General features: G+C 16.4%; 1 protein-coding gene and 1 pseudogene across 1 annotated transcript, besides 1 other annotated feature; one reads left to right on the forward strand and one right to left on the reverse strand.

Annotated features, from left to right (window-relative positions):
- Window positions 1–5769: 5769 nt before the first annotated feature.
- PADL01_0322900 (lysophospholipase,putative) lies at window positions 5770–6879 on the forward strand (the record flags this gene model as incomplete). The annotated part of the gene is made up of 1 exon (XM_028685112.1): window positions 5770–6879. One exon carries the CDS (start codon window positions 5770–5772, stop codon window positions 6877–6879), a length of 1110 nt encoding a protein of 369 aa, XP_028536643.1.
- Window positions 6880–7965: 1086 nt separating this feature from the next.
- On the reverse strand, window positions 7966–8997 carry PADL01_0323000 (annotated as a pseudogene).
- Window positions 7966–8997: a sequence feature (erythrocyte membrane protein 1, PfEMP1, putative).
- Window positions 8998–16423: the final 7426 nt, after the last annotated feature.

Raw genomic sequence — 16423 nt, forward strand, 5'->3', positions numbered from 1 at the left:
ATTATAAAATAGCATTTTTTTTTTTTGCTTTTCAAAAATGATAAAAAAAAAAAAAAAAAAAAAAACAACAAATATTTTATGTAGATTCTATGACCATACATCATAAGTAATAATGAAAAATATATGGAATAAAATGAATACAACGTATACAAAGAAAAAAAAAATATATATTTAAAAAATTTGTGTAAAAAATATATAAAAGTTATAAATGTTATAAATAATGTAAAGTACAATAAACTTAAAAAAAAAATGAAATATAAAGGAAATACAAAAAATATATATGTATAAAATATATAAGATACTCCATATATAAAATATATAAAACATAAGAAAATTATGAAAAATACAAATTATAACAAATTATATATATATATAAAATATACTCCAAATATATGGTATATGAAACATAAATAAAATATGAAGTATACAAATTATACCATATATATATATAATATACTCCAAATATATAGTATATCAAACATAAAAAAAAAAATAGGAGCATACAAATTATACCAAGAATATATATATATATATATATATATATAATATACTACAAATATATATTATATGCAACATAAAAAAAAATATGAAGCATTCAAATTATACGAAAAATATATATAAAAAGAATCTATAAAATATTAAAAAAACATAAATTATAACAAACATAAACAAAATATGAAGCATAAAAAGCTTACATATATATATACGATAAGGAAAATATAATGCATACAAAAATACGCAGAATACAACATCAATTTGTTATAGAATATAATTAAGAAAAAAATGAAAGAATATAATGAAATATTTATATATGTATGAAAATTAATAAACATGTTAATATGTACCTATAGATATATAGACATGCATATATATGTTTGTCTAATACTACATATGTACTGACGTGTATATTTTAGTATAATTCTATGTCTATATACATATATATATCAATATAAGTGTATATTTTCGTATAATTCTATGTCCATATAAATATATATATGACTACAAGTGTATATTCTTATATATATATGTCTATATGAATATATATATATGTACAAGTGTATATTTTAGTATAATTCTATGTCTATATGAATATATATATCAATATAAGTGTATATTTTCGTATAATTCTATGTCCATATAAATATATATATGACTACAAGTGTATATTCTTATATATATATGTCTATATGAATATATATATATGTACAAGTGTATATTTTAGTATAATTCTATGTCTATATGAATATATATATCAATATATGGGTATATATTTTGGCATAAATATATATATTTGTATTTATATATTCATAAATTGATATATAGATATGTATATATTAATAATTTATATAAGTATGGACATATGAACATATACGTATATTTAAATATATATATATATTTAATTTATAAAAACATGTAAGTACACATATATATACATATACTTATATATATATGTTGTATGTATTTACATATATACATATTTATATGTATGGTCATATGGAAATATAAATATATATATGCATATATATATATATATATATATATATGTATATATATTAGATTAAATATATATATGTACGTATATATATACATCATATATGTAACTACATATGTAAATAAAAATGTCTTTACGAAACAAAATATACATAAACAACTATTTGTTATAAGTATTTGTGGGTATAAATGTGCATTTTTTACTCATAACATATAAATAAATACGTATAATATATATTATATATAAAAATATATATATTAATTTTTTCAAAAATGAATTATACAAAAATAAAAAACCACAAATAATAATAATAATTTGAATTAATTAATTAGTAATATGTTTTGTTTTGAAAAATATATGATTATGATTTTTCTTTTAGAATTGGGTTCTAAATATATGAATATATGTAATATATATATTTTTACTTATGTGGTGATCATTGTTTTCAATATTAGATGTATATGTGTGATATATATATGTATATGTATTTGTATATATGTGTTTATATGTATTGTGTATATGAATATTTTGGTATATGTGTATATTTATATATGTATATGTTTATATATGTGTATATGTATTGTGTATATGAATATTTTTGTATATGTGTATATTTATATATGTATATGTTTATATATATATGTATATATTTATATATGTGTATATTTATATATGTATATGTTTATATATATGTATATATTTATATATGTGTATATTTATATATGTATATGTTTATATATATGTATATATTTATATATGTGTATATATAATATATATGATATATTTAATATATGCAATTTAATTTATTTTATATATATATTTTCAGTAAATATATTTTTTTATTGTGTATAAATTTGTTTATATTTCATATATATATATATTTTTTTTTTGAATAAAGATTTTTTTTTTTGTATATATATTTTTTTGTAAATATAAATATAATTATATATATATATATATATATATAATATATATATAATTTTTTTTTTTATTTTTTTTATTTATATATAATTAATATATATTTTTTATTATATATATATATATATATATATATATATTTTATATTTTATATATTTATATATTTTTTTTTTTTTATATATATTTATATATATATATATTTTTTTTTTTTTTTAGTTTTTCTTTTTTTTTTATATGCTTTTCTTTTATATTTTATTTTTTTTATGTATTTTTTTTTTTTATTTTTTCTTTTTTTTTTATATGCTTTTCTTTTATATTTTATTTTTTTTATGTATTTTTTTTTTTATTTTTTCTTTTTTTTTTATTTGCTTTTCTTTTATATTTTATTTTTTTTATGTATATTTTTTTTTTTTTTTTTTATATTTTTTCTTATTAATTTTCCTTTTTTTTTAATTTCATATATTTATATATATTTAATTTTTTATACATAATTTTATTATATATTTATAAATATATATATAAATTTTTATCTTATTAAAAATAATTTTTTTTTTTTTTTTTGTTTAAGGCATTATATATATGTATAAATTTTTTTTTTTATGATCCTGTATTTTTTTATATATGTTTGAATAAAGGAAATTTGGAAATGAACTTTCATTTTAGATTAGTGTATTTTTTTATTTTTTTTATTTTAAAACATTATATATATATATATGTTGGAATATTTGGAAATGAGTCTCCTATTCAAACTTTGTTTTAATTAATTATTTATTTTTTTTTTTTTTTTTGGTTTTAGACATTATATAATTATAAATAGATATACTTATTCGTATGATTTATAATATTTACTATAATCTTAGAATTTATGTGTATGCATATAAAAAAACAAAAGCATAAATTGTACATATTTTTTTAAGGAATAGAGTTAAACGATATGAATATGAACTTAATTAAAAAAAGTGTAAAATATTTGTGGTTATACATAGTTTTTTGCTTTAATATATGAATATTGAATTATATATTTATATCTAATGTAGTTGTTTACTTTTAAATTTAATATATATATATGAACATATATATTGTATTTGAATTTTGTTTACGAGTTTCCTTTTAAAATTAACAAGAATATTTTATATCTTAATCTTTTTTTTTTTTTTTTATAATTCATTAGATTGCTAAAAGACTAATAGGACACAGAAAAATAATAAAATACATATATATATATATTATATTAAATTAATTTTTATGTGACATATATTTCAACAAATAATATTTAAATATTTATTTTTTTTTTTTTTTTTTAAATTAGAGAATTAATTTAATTTTTTTTTTTTTTTTGAAAATATATATAATTGAAATCATAACTGCTTTTTATGAAAATGATTTTTGAGATTTAAATAATTAATAAAACACACAATACAATTAAAATGTTGATATATTATTGAAAAAAAATATATTATAATTTATATAAATAAAACATTGGAACCATATTATGTATATATATAATATTTGTTATTTATATGTTCCTGTACATTTTTAAGGTAGAAAAAAAACTAATAAATGGTAAAATCCATTTACATAAAAATATGAACAGCATATATCACAAAATTAAAGTAAAAACATATTCCGACAATTTCAAAAACATCTAAGGAAAATATTGTTAAAAAAAAAAACGGTTACAAAGACAGGCAAAAAATATAATACGAGAATTATAATGAAATAAATATATATGATGGAAATGGTAAATAAAATATTAAAAAAAAAAAGACAAATTAAAATAAAGTCAATTTTTTCTTTATTTTTATGTTTTGATGGTTTCAATAAAATATAATGGTTTAATATCATATTTTTATTGTTATTTACATTTTTTTTTTTGTTAAGTAATATTTTAATTTTACATTAAAAATAAAAATAGTGTATAAACAAAATAATGAAATAATTGTTTCGTAAATATGTTTAATTTGTTTATTAAATTTTTAAAGCTGACTTTTACAAATTCAATGAAATGAGAGAACAATATTTAAAATACCATTAAAATTATATATATATTTATTGTCTTTATTATTTTGAGACACATTTTGTTTTTTAAAAAAAAAAAAAAAAAGGGAAACAGAAACTATACTAAACATTTTAGAACCTTTTATTTTGATTTGTATAATATATGAAAATATATATTTAATAGTATGTATAAAATATTATTTTTTAGTGATAAATTATAAATAATATTTCAAAATATTGTTAAAATTAATTAATATTATGCTATTTATAAAGTTTTCTATATTATTATTTTTACAATAATAAGATATTTTTTTAAAAATTAAATTTGGTTGCAATAAAAAGAAAAAAAAAAATAATAAAAATAAAATAATGTTATTCATCATATATTTTGTTTATATTTTAAACTATAAAATTTATTAATTTTAAAAAAAATTTTGGATCTATAATTTTTCTATGTAGAAAATTTATTAAAAAAAAAAAAAAAAAAAAAAAAAAAAAATATTTTAATAATATGATTTAATATAAATGTTACATGCAATTATGAAAAATATTTATATATTTACGTTATAAAAACAAATAATTCTAAAAGTTGTTGAATTAAGATCAGATTTATATTTTTATAATTATTTTTTTTTTAATATTTAAAAGTAATTAATTATTCAAAATATAATATATTTTTTTATTTTTTGAAAAAATATATATATATAATTTTATAAAAAAAATTGTATTTCTCAAGAATTTTTATCCTTCTCATATTGTTAATGAATATTTAATGAAACATATATAAATATAAAAATTATATATATATAATATTGTTATTTATATATTTAAATTTTATTTAATATGAATATAAAATTATATATTATGATAAATATATATATATAAATAATGATGAACTATAATATATAGGACAGTACTATTTATATTTCAATTGTTTTCAAAGTCTTTTTGGTTTTACTAATAAGAACCATTATATTTATATATATTACTAAAATATTGAGCATTATATATATTTAAAAAATTAATATTTCATAGTTGATTATTTTGAAGAAAAAACCAAAAAAAAAAATTTTAATATTATGAAATATAGAAAATATTTTGGTACAAAATTTGGATATTGTTATAAATTTATGTATGTTATATATGATTGTTTGTTTTAAGTAATTTATATGGTAATAATATTAATATGTACCTATGAAATTCATCTATATATATCATATATTTTTATTTTATATTTATTTTTAATTTTTTTTTTTAATTTTATATTAAAAAATTGAAATATATATATATTAGACACTTTTATTAGTAATTGAATTTCCAATAATAAAAGAATAAAGAAATATATATATTTTTTTATTATAATGGTTGAGAATGAACGTTTCTATGAAGAAAATAAATTATGCAATTATATAGATGGTGGACCAAAACACGATTCTTTTTATAATAAAGACGGTTTATTATTAAGAAATTATTCTTGGATAGTTAAGAATGCTATAGGTATTATAATATTAGTTCATGGTTTATATTCTCATGCAAGACTAGGGTTTTTAAAGCATAATATAAATATTATAAACAACCATGAAGCTGTATTAAATGATAGTGATAATTATTATATATATAAGGATAGTTGGATAGAAGAATTTAATAAAAATGGGTATTCTGTATATGGCATTGATATGCAAGGTCATGGAGAATCTGATGGATATAATGATATGAAACATCATGTAAATAATTTTGATGATTATGTATATGATTTATTACAATATATTATGTTAATTAATAGTTCGTTATACATAGAAGATGAACAAAATAATATATATAAGAAAGATGATGAGCAAAATATAAATGTTAGGATACCTCCTATATATTTAATAGGATTTTCTATGGGTGGAAATATAGTTTTACGTGCTTTAGAAATATTAGGTAAATCAAAAGAATTGCAAAAAAGATTGAATATAAAAGGATGCATATCGTTATCACCAATGATTTCAGTTAATAGACTTGGATCCATAGATTCATTTAAATTTAATTATTTTTTTAAACCATTAATAAAAATTGCTTCATTTTTATTTAGATTAATGAGATTACCATTCATGGATAAAATAAGGTTTCCAAATAATTCATATGTTAATGATATATATATTCTTGATAAAATTCGCTTTCATAAAGGTATGACATTTAAACTTTGCTATGAGTTAATAAGAGGAATGCAGAATTTAAATGACAATATAAATGATATACCTGAAGATATATATTTATATTTTATTCATTCAATGAAAGATTGCGTTTGTTATTATGAGGATTCAGTTTCTTTTTTTGATAGACTTTATAATAATAATAAAGAACTTCTTAGTATAGATAATGTGGATCATGTGATTCCTATGGAACCTGGAAATGAGGAAGTTTTAAAAAAAATCATTTCTTGGCTTTCAGAAGTTCAAGAAAGACAAAAATTAAAACACATTAATTAATAGATAATTTATTTGTTTGTCTTAAAACATTATATAATCATAAATATATATAAATATTCGTATGATTTATCATATTTACTATAATGTAACCATTTATATATATTTGTATAAAAAGATATAAAACAAAACTGTACATATTTTTTTTAAGATATAGAGTTATATTATATGACTATTCAGTTAATTTTGAAACATTAAAATGGTGTAGTTATAAGTATTTTAATATATGAATATTGAATTATATATTTATATCTACTGTAGTTATTTATTTTAAATTTAATATATATATGTGAACAAATATATTATATTTGTAGTTGATTTTTTTTTTTGATTTCATAAATATTTAATAATATTTTTATCTTATAATTTTATTTTATAATTTTATCTCTTCATTATTAATTTCTTGTTTTTTTTGTCATCCATATATATATTTTTTTTAAATTTAATTTAATATATTTGTTATTAATTTATAAAAGTTATCAAATTTTTTTACGAAATTCTTTTTAAAATTATAAACACAAAGAATATTTCGTACCTTAATGGTTTCATTTTTTTTTTTTTTATAAAATAAAACACATATATATATATATATATATATATATATATATTACATTATTTTTTATATAATATATATCTCCACAAAAAAAAATTAATTTTATTCCACATATATATAAAATTCAAATATTTCATCTTTATGAAATATTTTTTGTGCATATCATATATATATGTAATGAACCACAAAATATAATTAAAATATTTAACTATATTATTCAAAAAAACATATATTAAAATTTATATAAAATATATATATATAATATTTGTAAATTATTATATGTTACTATACATAAATAAAAATAAAGAAAAAAAAAAATAATGTTCAAATCAATTTAATTAATGAATTAAAAACCATTATATTTTTTTTTTTTAAATGAATTTTAATAAATATTTTTGTTTAAAACACACAAACAAATTAATATATATATATAAATATATATATATTATACGGATTAATTATTTTATTAAAATTAGGATATATATATATCTTCGGTCACATATATATCCAAAGAATATAAACAATATTCATCATCATCATAAATTTTCATCACTACCATATTCGAACAACTCCTTATCATCAAAATAAGTATATCTATTAGTACCACTCATATCCATATTAGATCTAGGGGTCATATCACTACTTATTTCTATAGAAAGGTTGGTATTCAACAAGTTGTGTGTAGTATTGTTATCATTTTCCACAGGTATATTATTATCCGGTTTGTTTTTCCACGTGTTATTTCTATGTCTATCTAACCATTTATCAAACAATTCTATTTGATTGAGGATCGGATCACCACTTAATGGTTTTGCAAAACGATTTGTCGTTGATGTATTTTTCGTATATTTTGTTCCATATAATTCATTTTCTTTTCTTTTCAACAACTCATCATATATATCAATATCATTACCACTATTTAAAGAATCATTAATTAGATCTATACCACTATATAACGTATTATATGTCGCATCATCGGTAGTATATATCTGTGTATGTTTTGGAACATTCCAATCAATATTATATATAATTTCGTTTTCATCACTATATAATTTTCTATCTTGGATTTGTGTAATAAAAGGTTGTTCTATAGGATTACCACTATATAAAGTATTAGTATCTGTAGTGTTTCCAGGTATATCTTTTTGTAACATGTTAAATATAAAATCCTTTTTTAATTCATTCCATTCCTCATCTATGGGTATATTATCACTAAATGGTTTTTCACCACTATTTGTTGTGGTACCACTATTTGGTATATCACTATGTAGAGTACCACTTGGTATATCACTTGGTTGTTTTGTTGGTTTTAGTACTACTTCTATCAAAGTTTTATATTTAGGACTACGTGGTTTATATAAATCTATCTCTTCATATTCACTTTCAGAAGATGATATATCACGAAGATAATCATCTGGTTCGTCTCCTTCAACATATATGTATGTTTTTCCTTTATAACGACCATAGGGCACATATCTATTCGTTGATGTTTTTGTCGGCATTGCCTCATCATTTTGGGGTATATTAAGCACACGAAATATCTCGGGAGAGGTAGTTGGGGGTTTTTTCTGTAAAGAAATGGATATATATGTATGTGAATATATATATGTAGGTGTGTGGGTATAAATATATATGTATGTTTGGGTATATATATATATGTATGTGAATATATATATATATATGTAGGTTTGGGTTTAGGTATATATGTATTGAGATATATATTTATGTATGTAAATAAATATAGGTAATTGTTTTTTTTTTTTTATCATTTTTTATTTTAACTTCATTTTTCTTTCATAAAATTTCTCATTTTTTATTTTAATTCCATTTTTTTCTCATCATTTTTATTTAAATAAATTGTTTTTATATTTTTTTTTATTTAAAACAATTTATCATTTTTATTTTAACTGAATTTTTTCTCATGATTTTTATTTAAATGAATTTTATTTTCAATTTTTTTCTGATAAATTTTCACATTTTTTATTTTAAATGAATATCTTTTTATATTTTTTATTTTAAATGAATTCTTTTTTATATTTTTTTTTTTAAATAAATTCTTTTTATATTTTTTTTTGATAAAATTTGTCATTTTTTATTTTAACTCAATTTTATTTTCAATTTTATTTTTTTTTTCTATTTATAAAAATTTTCATTTTTATTTTTATTTTCAAATTTTTTTTTTTTTTATCTCTCTTAATTTTTTTTTTTTTGAATATTTTAACTTTATTCTATATATACATAATTTCTTTCTCTTCACATATATATTAAAACACAAAAAAACCCCACATATATATACACATACACGTATACCACATATATATACATATACCCATACACATATACACATACACGTATACCACATGTATATACCACCACACGTATATATATATCACCACACATATATATATATATACCACCACATATGAACCCCACGAAGATGTATATCCCCCGGGGGAGGGGGGGGACCCGCGCACAAATATTTATAAATATATATTTTGAATATATATATACATATACATATATGCACCATATAGGAACATATATGCATATATATACGCTTATATGTATATATAATGTGTATATATATGCGTTTATGTTTCTATATCATGTATATATGTATACATATATATATATGGAAAATATATATTTAGAGATATTTGTGTGTCCGGATATATATCTTCGTGGGATGTATATGTGGGGGATATATATATATGTGTGGGTGTATGTATATGTGTAGGGGTTTATATATGTGTTGGGGTGTATATATATGTGTGGGGGTTTATATATAAATATATATAGGTTTTGGTATAATTATGTATGTATTGGTATATTTATTTATATATATAGATATATTTTTTTTTCCCATTTTTTATTTTACGAGAATTATATATATATATATTTTTATTTTAACTTGATTTTTCTTTTCATCATTTTTATTTAAATGAATTGTTTTTATATTTTTTTTTTCATAAAATGTTTTCTCATTTTGTATTTTAATTGGATTTTATATTTCAATTCTTTTTTTTTTTTTGGTATTTTAATTGGATTTTTTTTTCATTGTTTTTTCTTTTTTTAAATTTTAACAAATTTGTTTATGTATATTTTTTTTTTTTTTTCTGATACAATTTGGTCTTCTTTTTTTTTATATTCTTTTTTTCATAAAATTTCTCATTGTTTTTTGTTAATGAATTTATTTTATTTTATTTTATTTTTTTTTTAATTTATACTTTTATTTATATTTTGAATTTCTGAAATATTTTCATCTATATATTCCATTTTTTAAAAAATGTGTTTCTATATTGTTCTTTTTCTAACAATATTATTTTTATATATTCCATTTTTTAACAAATTTTTTTACTTATATATTCCTTTTTTTATTTCAACAAATATATAAGTATATTCTTTTTTTCTATTTCAACAAAATTTGTTAACTATATATTTCTTTTTCTAACAGTATTATTTCTATATATTCCATTTTTTAACAAATTTTTTTATCTATATATTCCTATTTTATATTTCAACAAATATATAAGTATATTCTTTTTTTCTATTTCAACAAAATTTGTTAACTATATATTTCTTTTTGTTTTTCTTAACAATATTATTTCTATATATTCCATTTTTTAACAAATTTGTTTTCTTTATATTCCTTTTTTCTTTTTATCAAATATTTTTTCCTATATATTCCTTTATTTTTAAAATTAACAAATATATTTTTATATATTCCTTTTATTTAAACAAATGTTTTTCCATACATTTTTTATTTCACCAAATTTTTTTTATCTATATATTTCTTTTTTATTTCAACAAATGTTTTCCTATATAAGTTTTTATTTCTTCAACAAATTTGTTTAACTATATATATTTTTTTTTCAACAAATGTGTAACTATATATTCCATTTTTAAACAAATTGTTTTTCCATATATTTCTTTTTTCTATTTAAAACAAATTTGTTTTCCTATATATTCCATTTTTTAACAAATTTATTCCCATAATTACTTATTATTTCAACTAAATTGTTCCAATATATATATTTTTTTTTTTAACACATTTGTTCCCATATATTATTTTTTATTTCATCAATTTTTTTTAACTATATATTCCTTTTATTTTAACATAACATTTTTATCTTTATATTCCTTTTTTTTTTAACAAATTTATTTCCATATAATTCTTTTTTTATTTCATCAAAATTTGTTTAACTATATATTCCTTTTTTTTATTTCAACAAATTTATTTCCATATACTTTTTTTTTTTTCTATTTCAACAAATATTTTTTTCTGTATATTCTTTTTTTTATTTTAACATATTTGTTTCTATATTCCTTCTTTTTTATTTCATCAAATTTATTATCATATATACTTTTTATTTCACCAAATTCGATTATATATATTCCTTTTTTTTTTTTTAATTATTTTCTGATAAAATTTCTCACTTCTTATTTTAACAAAATTATTTTTATATATTCCTTTTTTTTAATATTAACAAATGTGTTTGAATATATTCCATTTTTTAACAAATTTGTTTCTATATATTTTTTTTTAACACATTTATTTCTATATATACTTATTATTTCAACAATTTTCTTTTCACATATACATTTTTTAACAAATTTATTTCCATATATTCTTTCTTTATTTTAACAAATATATATCTATATACCTTATATTTCAACATATTTATTCCCATATATTCCATTTGTTAACAAAGTTGTTCCCATATATTCTTTTTATTTGAGCAAATATTTTTTCTTATATATTATATTTTCTATTTCTAACAAATCTATTCCCATATATTCTTTTTTCTTTCAAAAAAATTTGTTTCCATATATTCTTTTCTATTTCATCATAATTCTTTTCCTATATATTCGATTTTTTAACACAATTTGTTTTTCCTATATATTTCTTTTTTTTAACATAATTTCTTATCAATATAATTTCTTTTTAACACAATTGTTCTTATATATTTCTTTTTTTTATTTTAACAAATATATATCAATATGTTTCTTTTTTTTTGTATTTCAACAAATGTGTAACTATATATTCCATATTTTAACACATTTTTTTAACTATATATTTCTTTTTTTTATTTCAACTAAATTGTTCCCATATATTCTTTTTTATTTCATTAAAATTTTTTAACTATATATTCCTTTCTTTTTTTTCAATTATTTTCTGATAAAATATATTCTCATTTTTTATTTTAACTGAATTTTTTTTTTGTGTATTTTTTTTTTCATAACATTTCTCTCTTTTTATTTTAATGGAATTTTTATCTATATATTCTTTTTTATTTCAACTAAATTATTCCTATGTAATTTTTATTTGAACAAATGTGTAACTATATATTCCATTTTTTAACAAATTTTTTTAACTATATATTCCTTTTATTTCACCAAATGTTTTTCCATATTCTTTTTTTTATTTCACCAAATTATGTTCCCATATATTATTTTTTATTTAACAAATATGTTTCCATATATATTTATTATTTCAACACAATTTTTTTATCTATATAATTTCTTTTTAACAAATGTGTTACTATATTTACTTATCATTTCACCAAATTTATTTATCTATATATTATTTTTTTTTTTTTAACACAATTTTTTTATCAATATATTTCTTTTTTCCTTTCAACAAATATATATCTATATACTTTATATTTCAACAAAATTATTTCTATATATTTTATTTTTTAACAAAGTTGTTCCTATATATTGTATTTTTTAACATAATTTTTTTTTCTATATAATTACTTTTTAAGACATTTGTTCTTAAAATTTTTTTTTATTTTAACAAATATATATATATCAATATATTCCTTTTATTTTAACACATTTGTTTTATCTATATATTCTTTTTTTTTTATTTCAACAAATTGTTCTTCCTATATATTCAATTTTTTAACAAATATATTTTTATATATTCCATTTTTTAACAAATGTGTTTGTATATATTCTTTTTTTCTTAACAAATGTTTTTAACTATATATTCCTTTTATTTTAACATAATTGTTTTAACTATATATTCCTTTTATTTTAACACATTTGTTTTATCTATATATATATTTTTTTTTTCTTTCTTTCCACTAAATTGTTCCCATATATTCTTTTTATTTTATCAAATGTGTAACTATATATTCCATATTTTAACTAAATTTTTTTATCTATATATTCCATTTTTTTTTTTATTTTAATTATTTTCTTATAAAATAATTTCTCATTTTTAGTTTTAACTGAATTCTGTTTTTATTTCTATTTAAAAAAAATTTTCATTTTCATTTTAATTTTGAAATGTGTAAAATGTTTTTTTCTCTCTATCTTTTTTTTTTTTTGTTATATATTCCTTTTTTATTTTAATAAATATATTTCTATATATACTTATTATTTCAATAAATGTGTAACTATATATTCCATTTTTAAACAATTTTTTTTTCCTATATATTCCTTTTTTATTTTAATAAATATATTTATATATATTTATTATTTGAATAAATATTTTTATCTATATAACTTGTCTTTATATTAATTTCCAACCCTAAATTGTCCCAATTATAGTTCTTTTTTATTTAACCAATTTTTTTTAACTATATATTCCTTTTTATAACAAATTTATTCCGATATACTTTTTTTATTTTTTTAACAAATGTGTTCCTATATACGTTCCTATAATTTGTAACCACAATTTTTTTAAACCTAGCATAGTTCTTTTTATCATCAATAGAATTTGTTCTTATATAATTGTCTTTGCTTTGTATGTCCAACAAATTTTTTTAACTATATTACGGCTTTTTTTTTTAACAAATATATTCCATATATTTCTTTTTTTTTTCAACACAAAATGTGTTCCTACTATACTACTTTATCATTTTGCATCAAATTGTTTTATCCTATATATTCTTTTTTTATCAAATTTATTTCTCATATATACTGTTTCATTTCAGACAAATCATATATCAATATATTCTTTTTTTTTTTAATTTATTTATGATGACAAAATATTTTGCTATTTTTTTTTCCTTAATGAATTTTTTTTCCATTAAATTTGTTATTTTTTATTTTGAAATGTGTTAACAATATTTTTTTTTTTTGCTCTCTCGTCTCTTTTTGGTTTTTTTCTATTCACAATTAAATTGTTTCCCATACGTAGTTTCGCTTTTTATTTCACACAAATGTGTTCTCATGATAATAATAGCGGCTTATCATTTCAGCCACAATTTTTTTAATCTATATATTGCCTCTTTTTTTCTATTTCAAAAACAATTTTTTTAACCCTATAATATTCTTTTTTTCTTTTCAATAAATTTGTTTTTCTGTTATTTCTATTTTCAACAAATATATTTCTATATATTCTTATTATTTCAACATATTTTATTTCCATTATATCTTTTTTCTATTTACAAAAGAAATTATTTCTATATACTTAATATATTTTTGAGCAAATTTTTTTCCCACTATATATATTCCCTTTATTTTATCATAATTTTTTTTAGCTATATATTCCCTTTTTTATTTGAACAAATGTGTTTAAAACATATATTTCTTTTTTCTATTTAAAACCAATTTGTTTTTATATATTCCTTTTTATCAATTTATTCCATATTTAGTTATATTTGAACAATTGTTTATCTATATATTGTCTTTTTTTAAAAAATTTTTTTATTGGCAACAATTCATTCGCGATATAATATTCTCTTTTTTTTAACAAATGTGTTTCGCATATATACTTTATATTTGAATATAATATGTTCCACATATTCTTTTCCTATTTCAAATAAATGTGTTCCTATATATTCCTTTTTTTTTAAATATTAACAATTTTGTTATCTATATATTCCTTTTTTTATATTTGTGAACAAATGTGTTTGCCATATATAACTTTAATATTTCAACTAAATTGTTCCATATATCTTCTTTTTTTTTTTTATTTACATATTATTGTTACTATGTACTATCTTTTTTCTATTTAAACAAATTATGTTCCCATATATTATTTTTTATTTCAACTAAATTATTTCTATATAATTCTTTTTTTTTAACAAATGTTGTTTTTTCTATATATTCCATTTTTTAACACAATTGTTTTTTTCTGTATATACTTATTATTTTCAATAATTGTTCCCATATATATATTTTTTTTTAATTTAACCAACGTTTTTTAAACTATATATTTTTTTTTTTATTTTAACAAATTTATCAATATGTTTCTTTTTTTTATTATTTCAACAAATGTGTAACTTAATATTCCATATTTAACCAATTTTTTTAACTATATATATTCCTTTTTTTATTTTCAACTAATTGTTCCCATATATTTCATTTTAATTTGCACCAGCATTGTATTTCTATATATTTTCTTTTTTTTTAATTAAACATATTTGTTCTATAGTTCTTTCTTTTTTATTTCAGCAAATTTGTTTATATATATATACTTATCATTTCAACTAATTATTCTATGTAATTTTTATTTGACATATTTATTTATCTGTATATTTTTTTTTTTTTCTTTTGCAACTAAAATTATCTTGTAATAATATTCTTTTTTATTTCAACAAATTATTTTTCTATAATGAATATTTAATTTCAAAAATAATTTTTTCCTATATATTCATTTTTTAACAAAAGGTTTTTTAAATATATTCTTTTTTTTTAACATATTTTTTTAACTATAATAATCTTTTGAACAAATTGTTTTTTCCATTTAGTTTCTTTTTTCTATTTAAAGAAATTTTGTTTTCTATATATTCCACTTTTTTAAACAAAGTTGTTCCATATATTACTTTTTCATTTCAGCCAAAATTTATTTTCCAATATATTCTTTATTTATTTTCACATATTTATTTCCTATATATTCCCTTTTTCTATTTCAAAGAATTATTTCGTATTATACTTTATTATTTTGAAACCAAAATTTTTTTCAACTATATATTCCTTTTATTTTATCATAATTTTTTTATATATATTCTTTTTTATTTGACAATGTGTTTACAT

The sequence above is a fragment of the Plasmodium sp. gorilla clade G2 genome, assembly GCF_900097015.1.
Source record: "Plasmodium sp. gorilla clade G2 genome assembly, chromosome: 3".
Classification (NCBI taxonomy): domain Eukaryota; phylum Apicomplexa; class Aconoidasida; order Haemosporida; family Plasmodiidae; genus Plasmodium; species Plasmodium adleri (nom. inval.).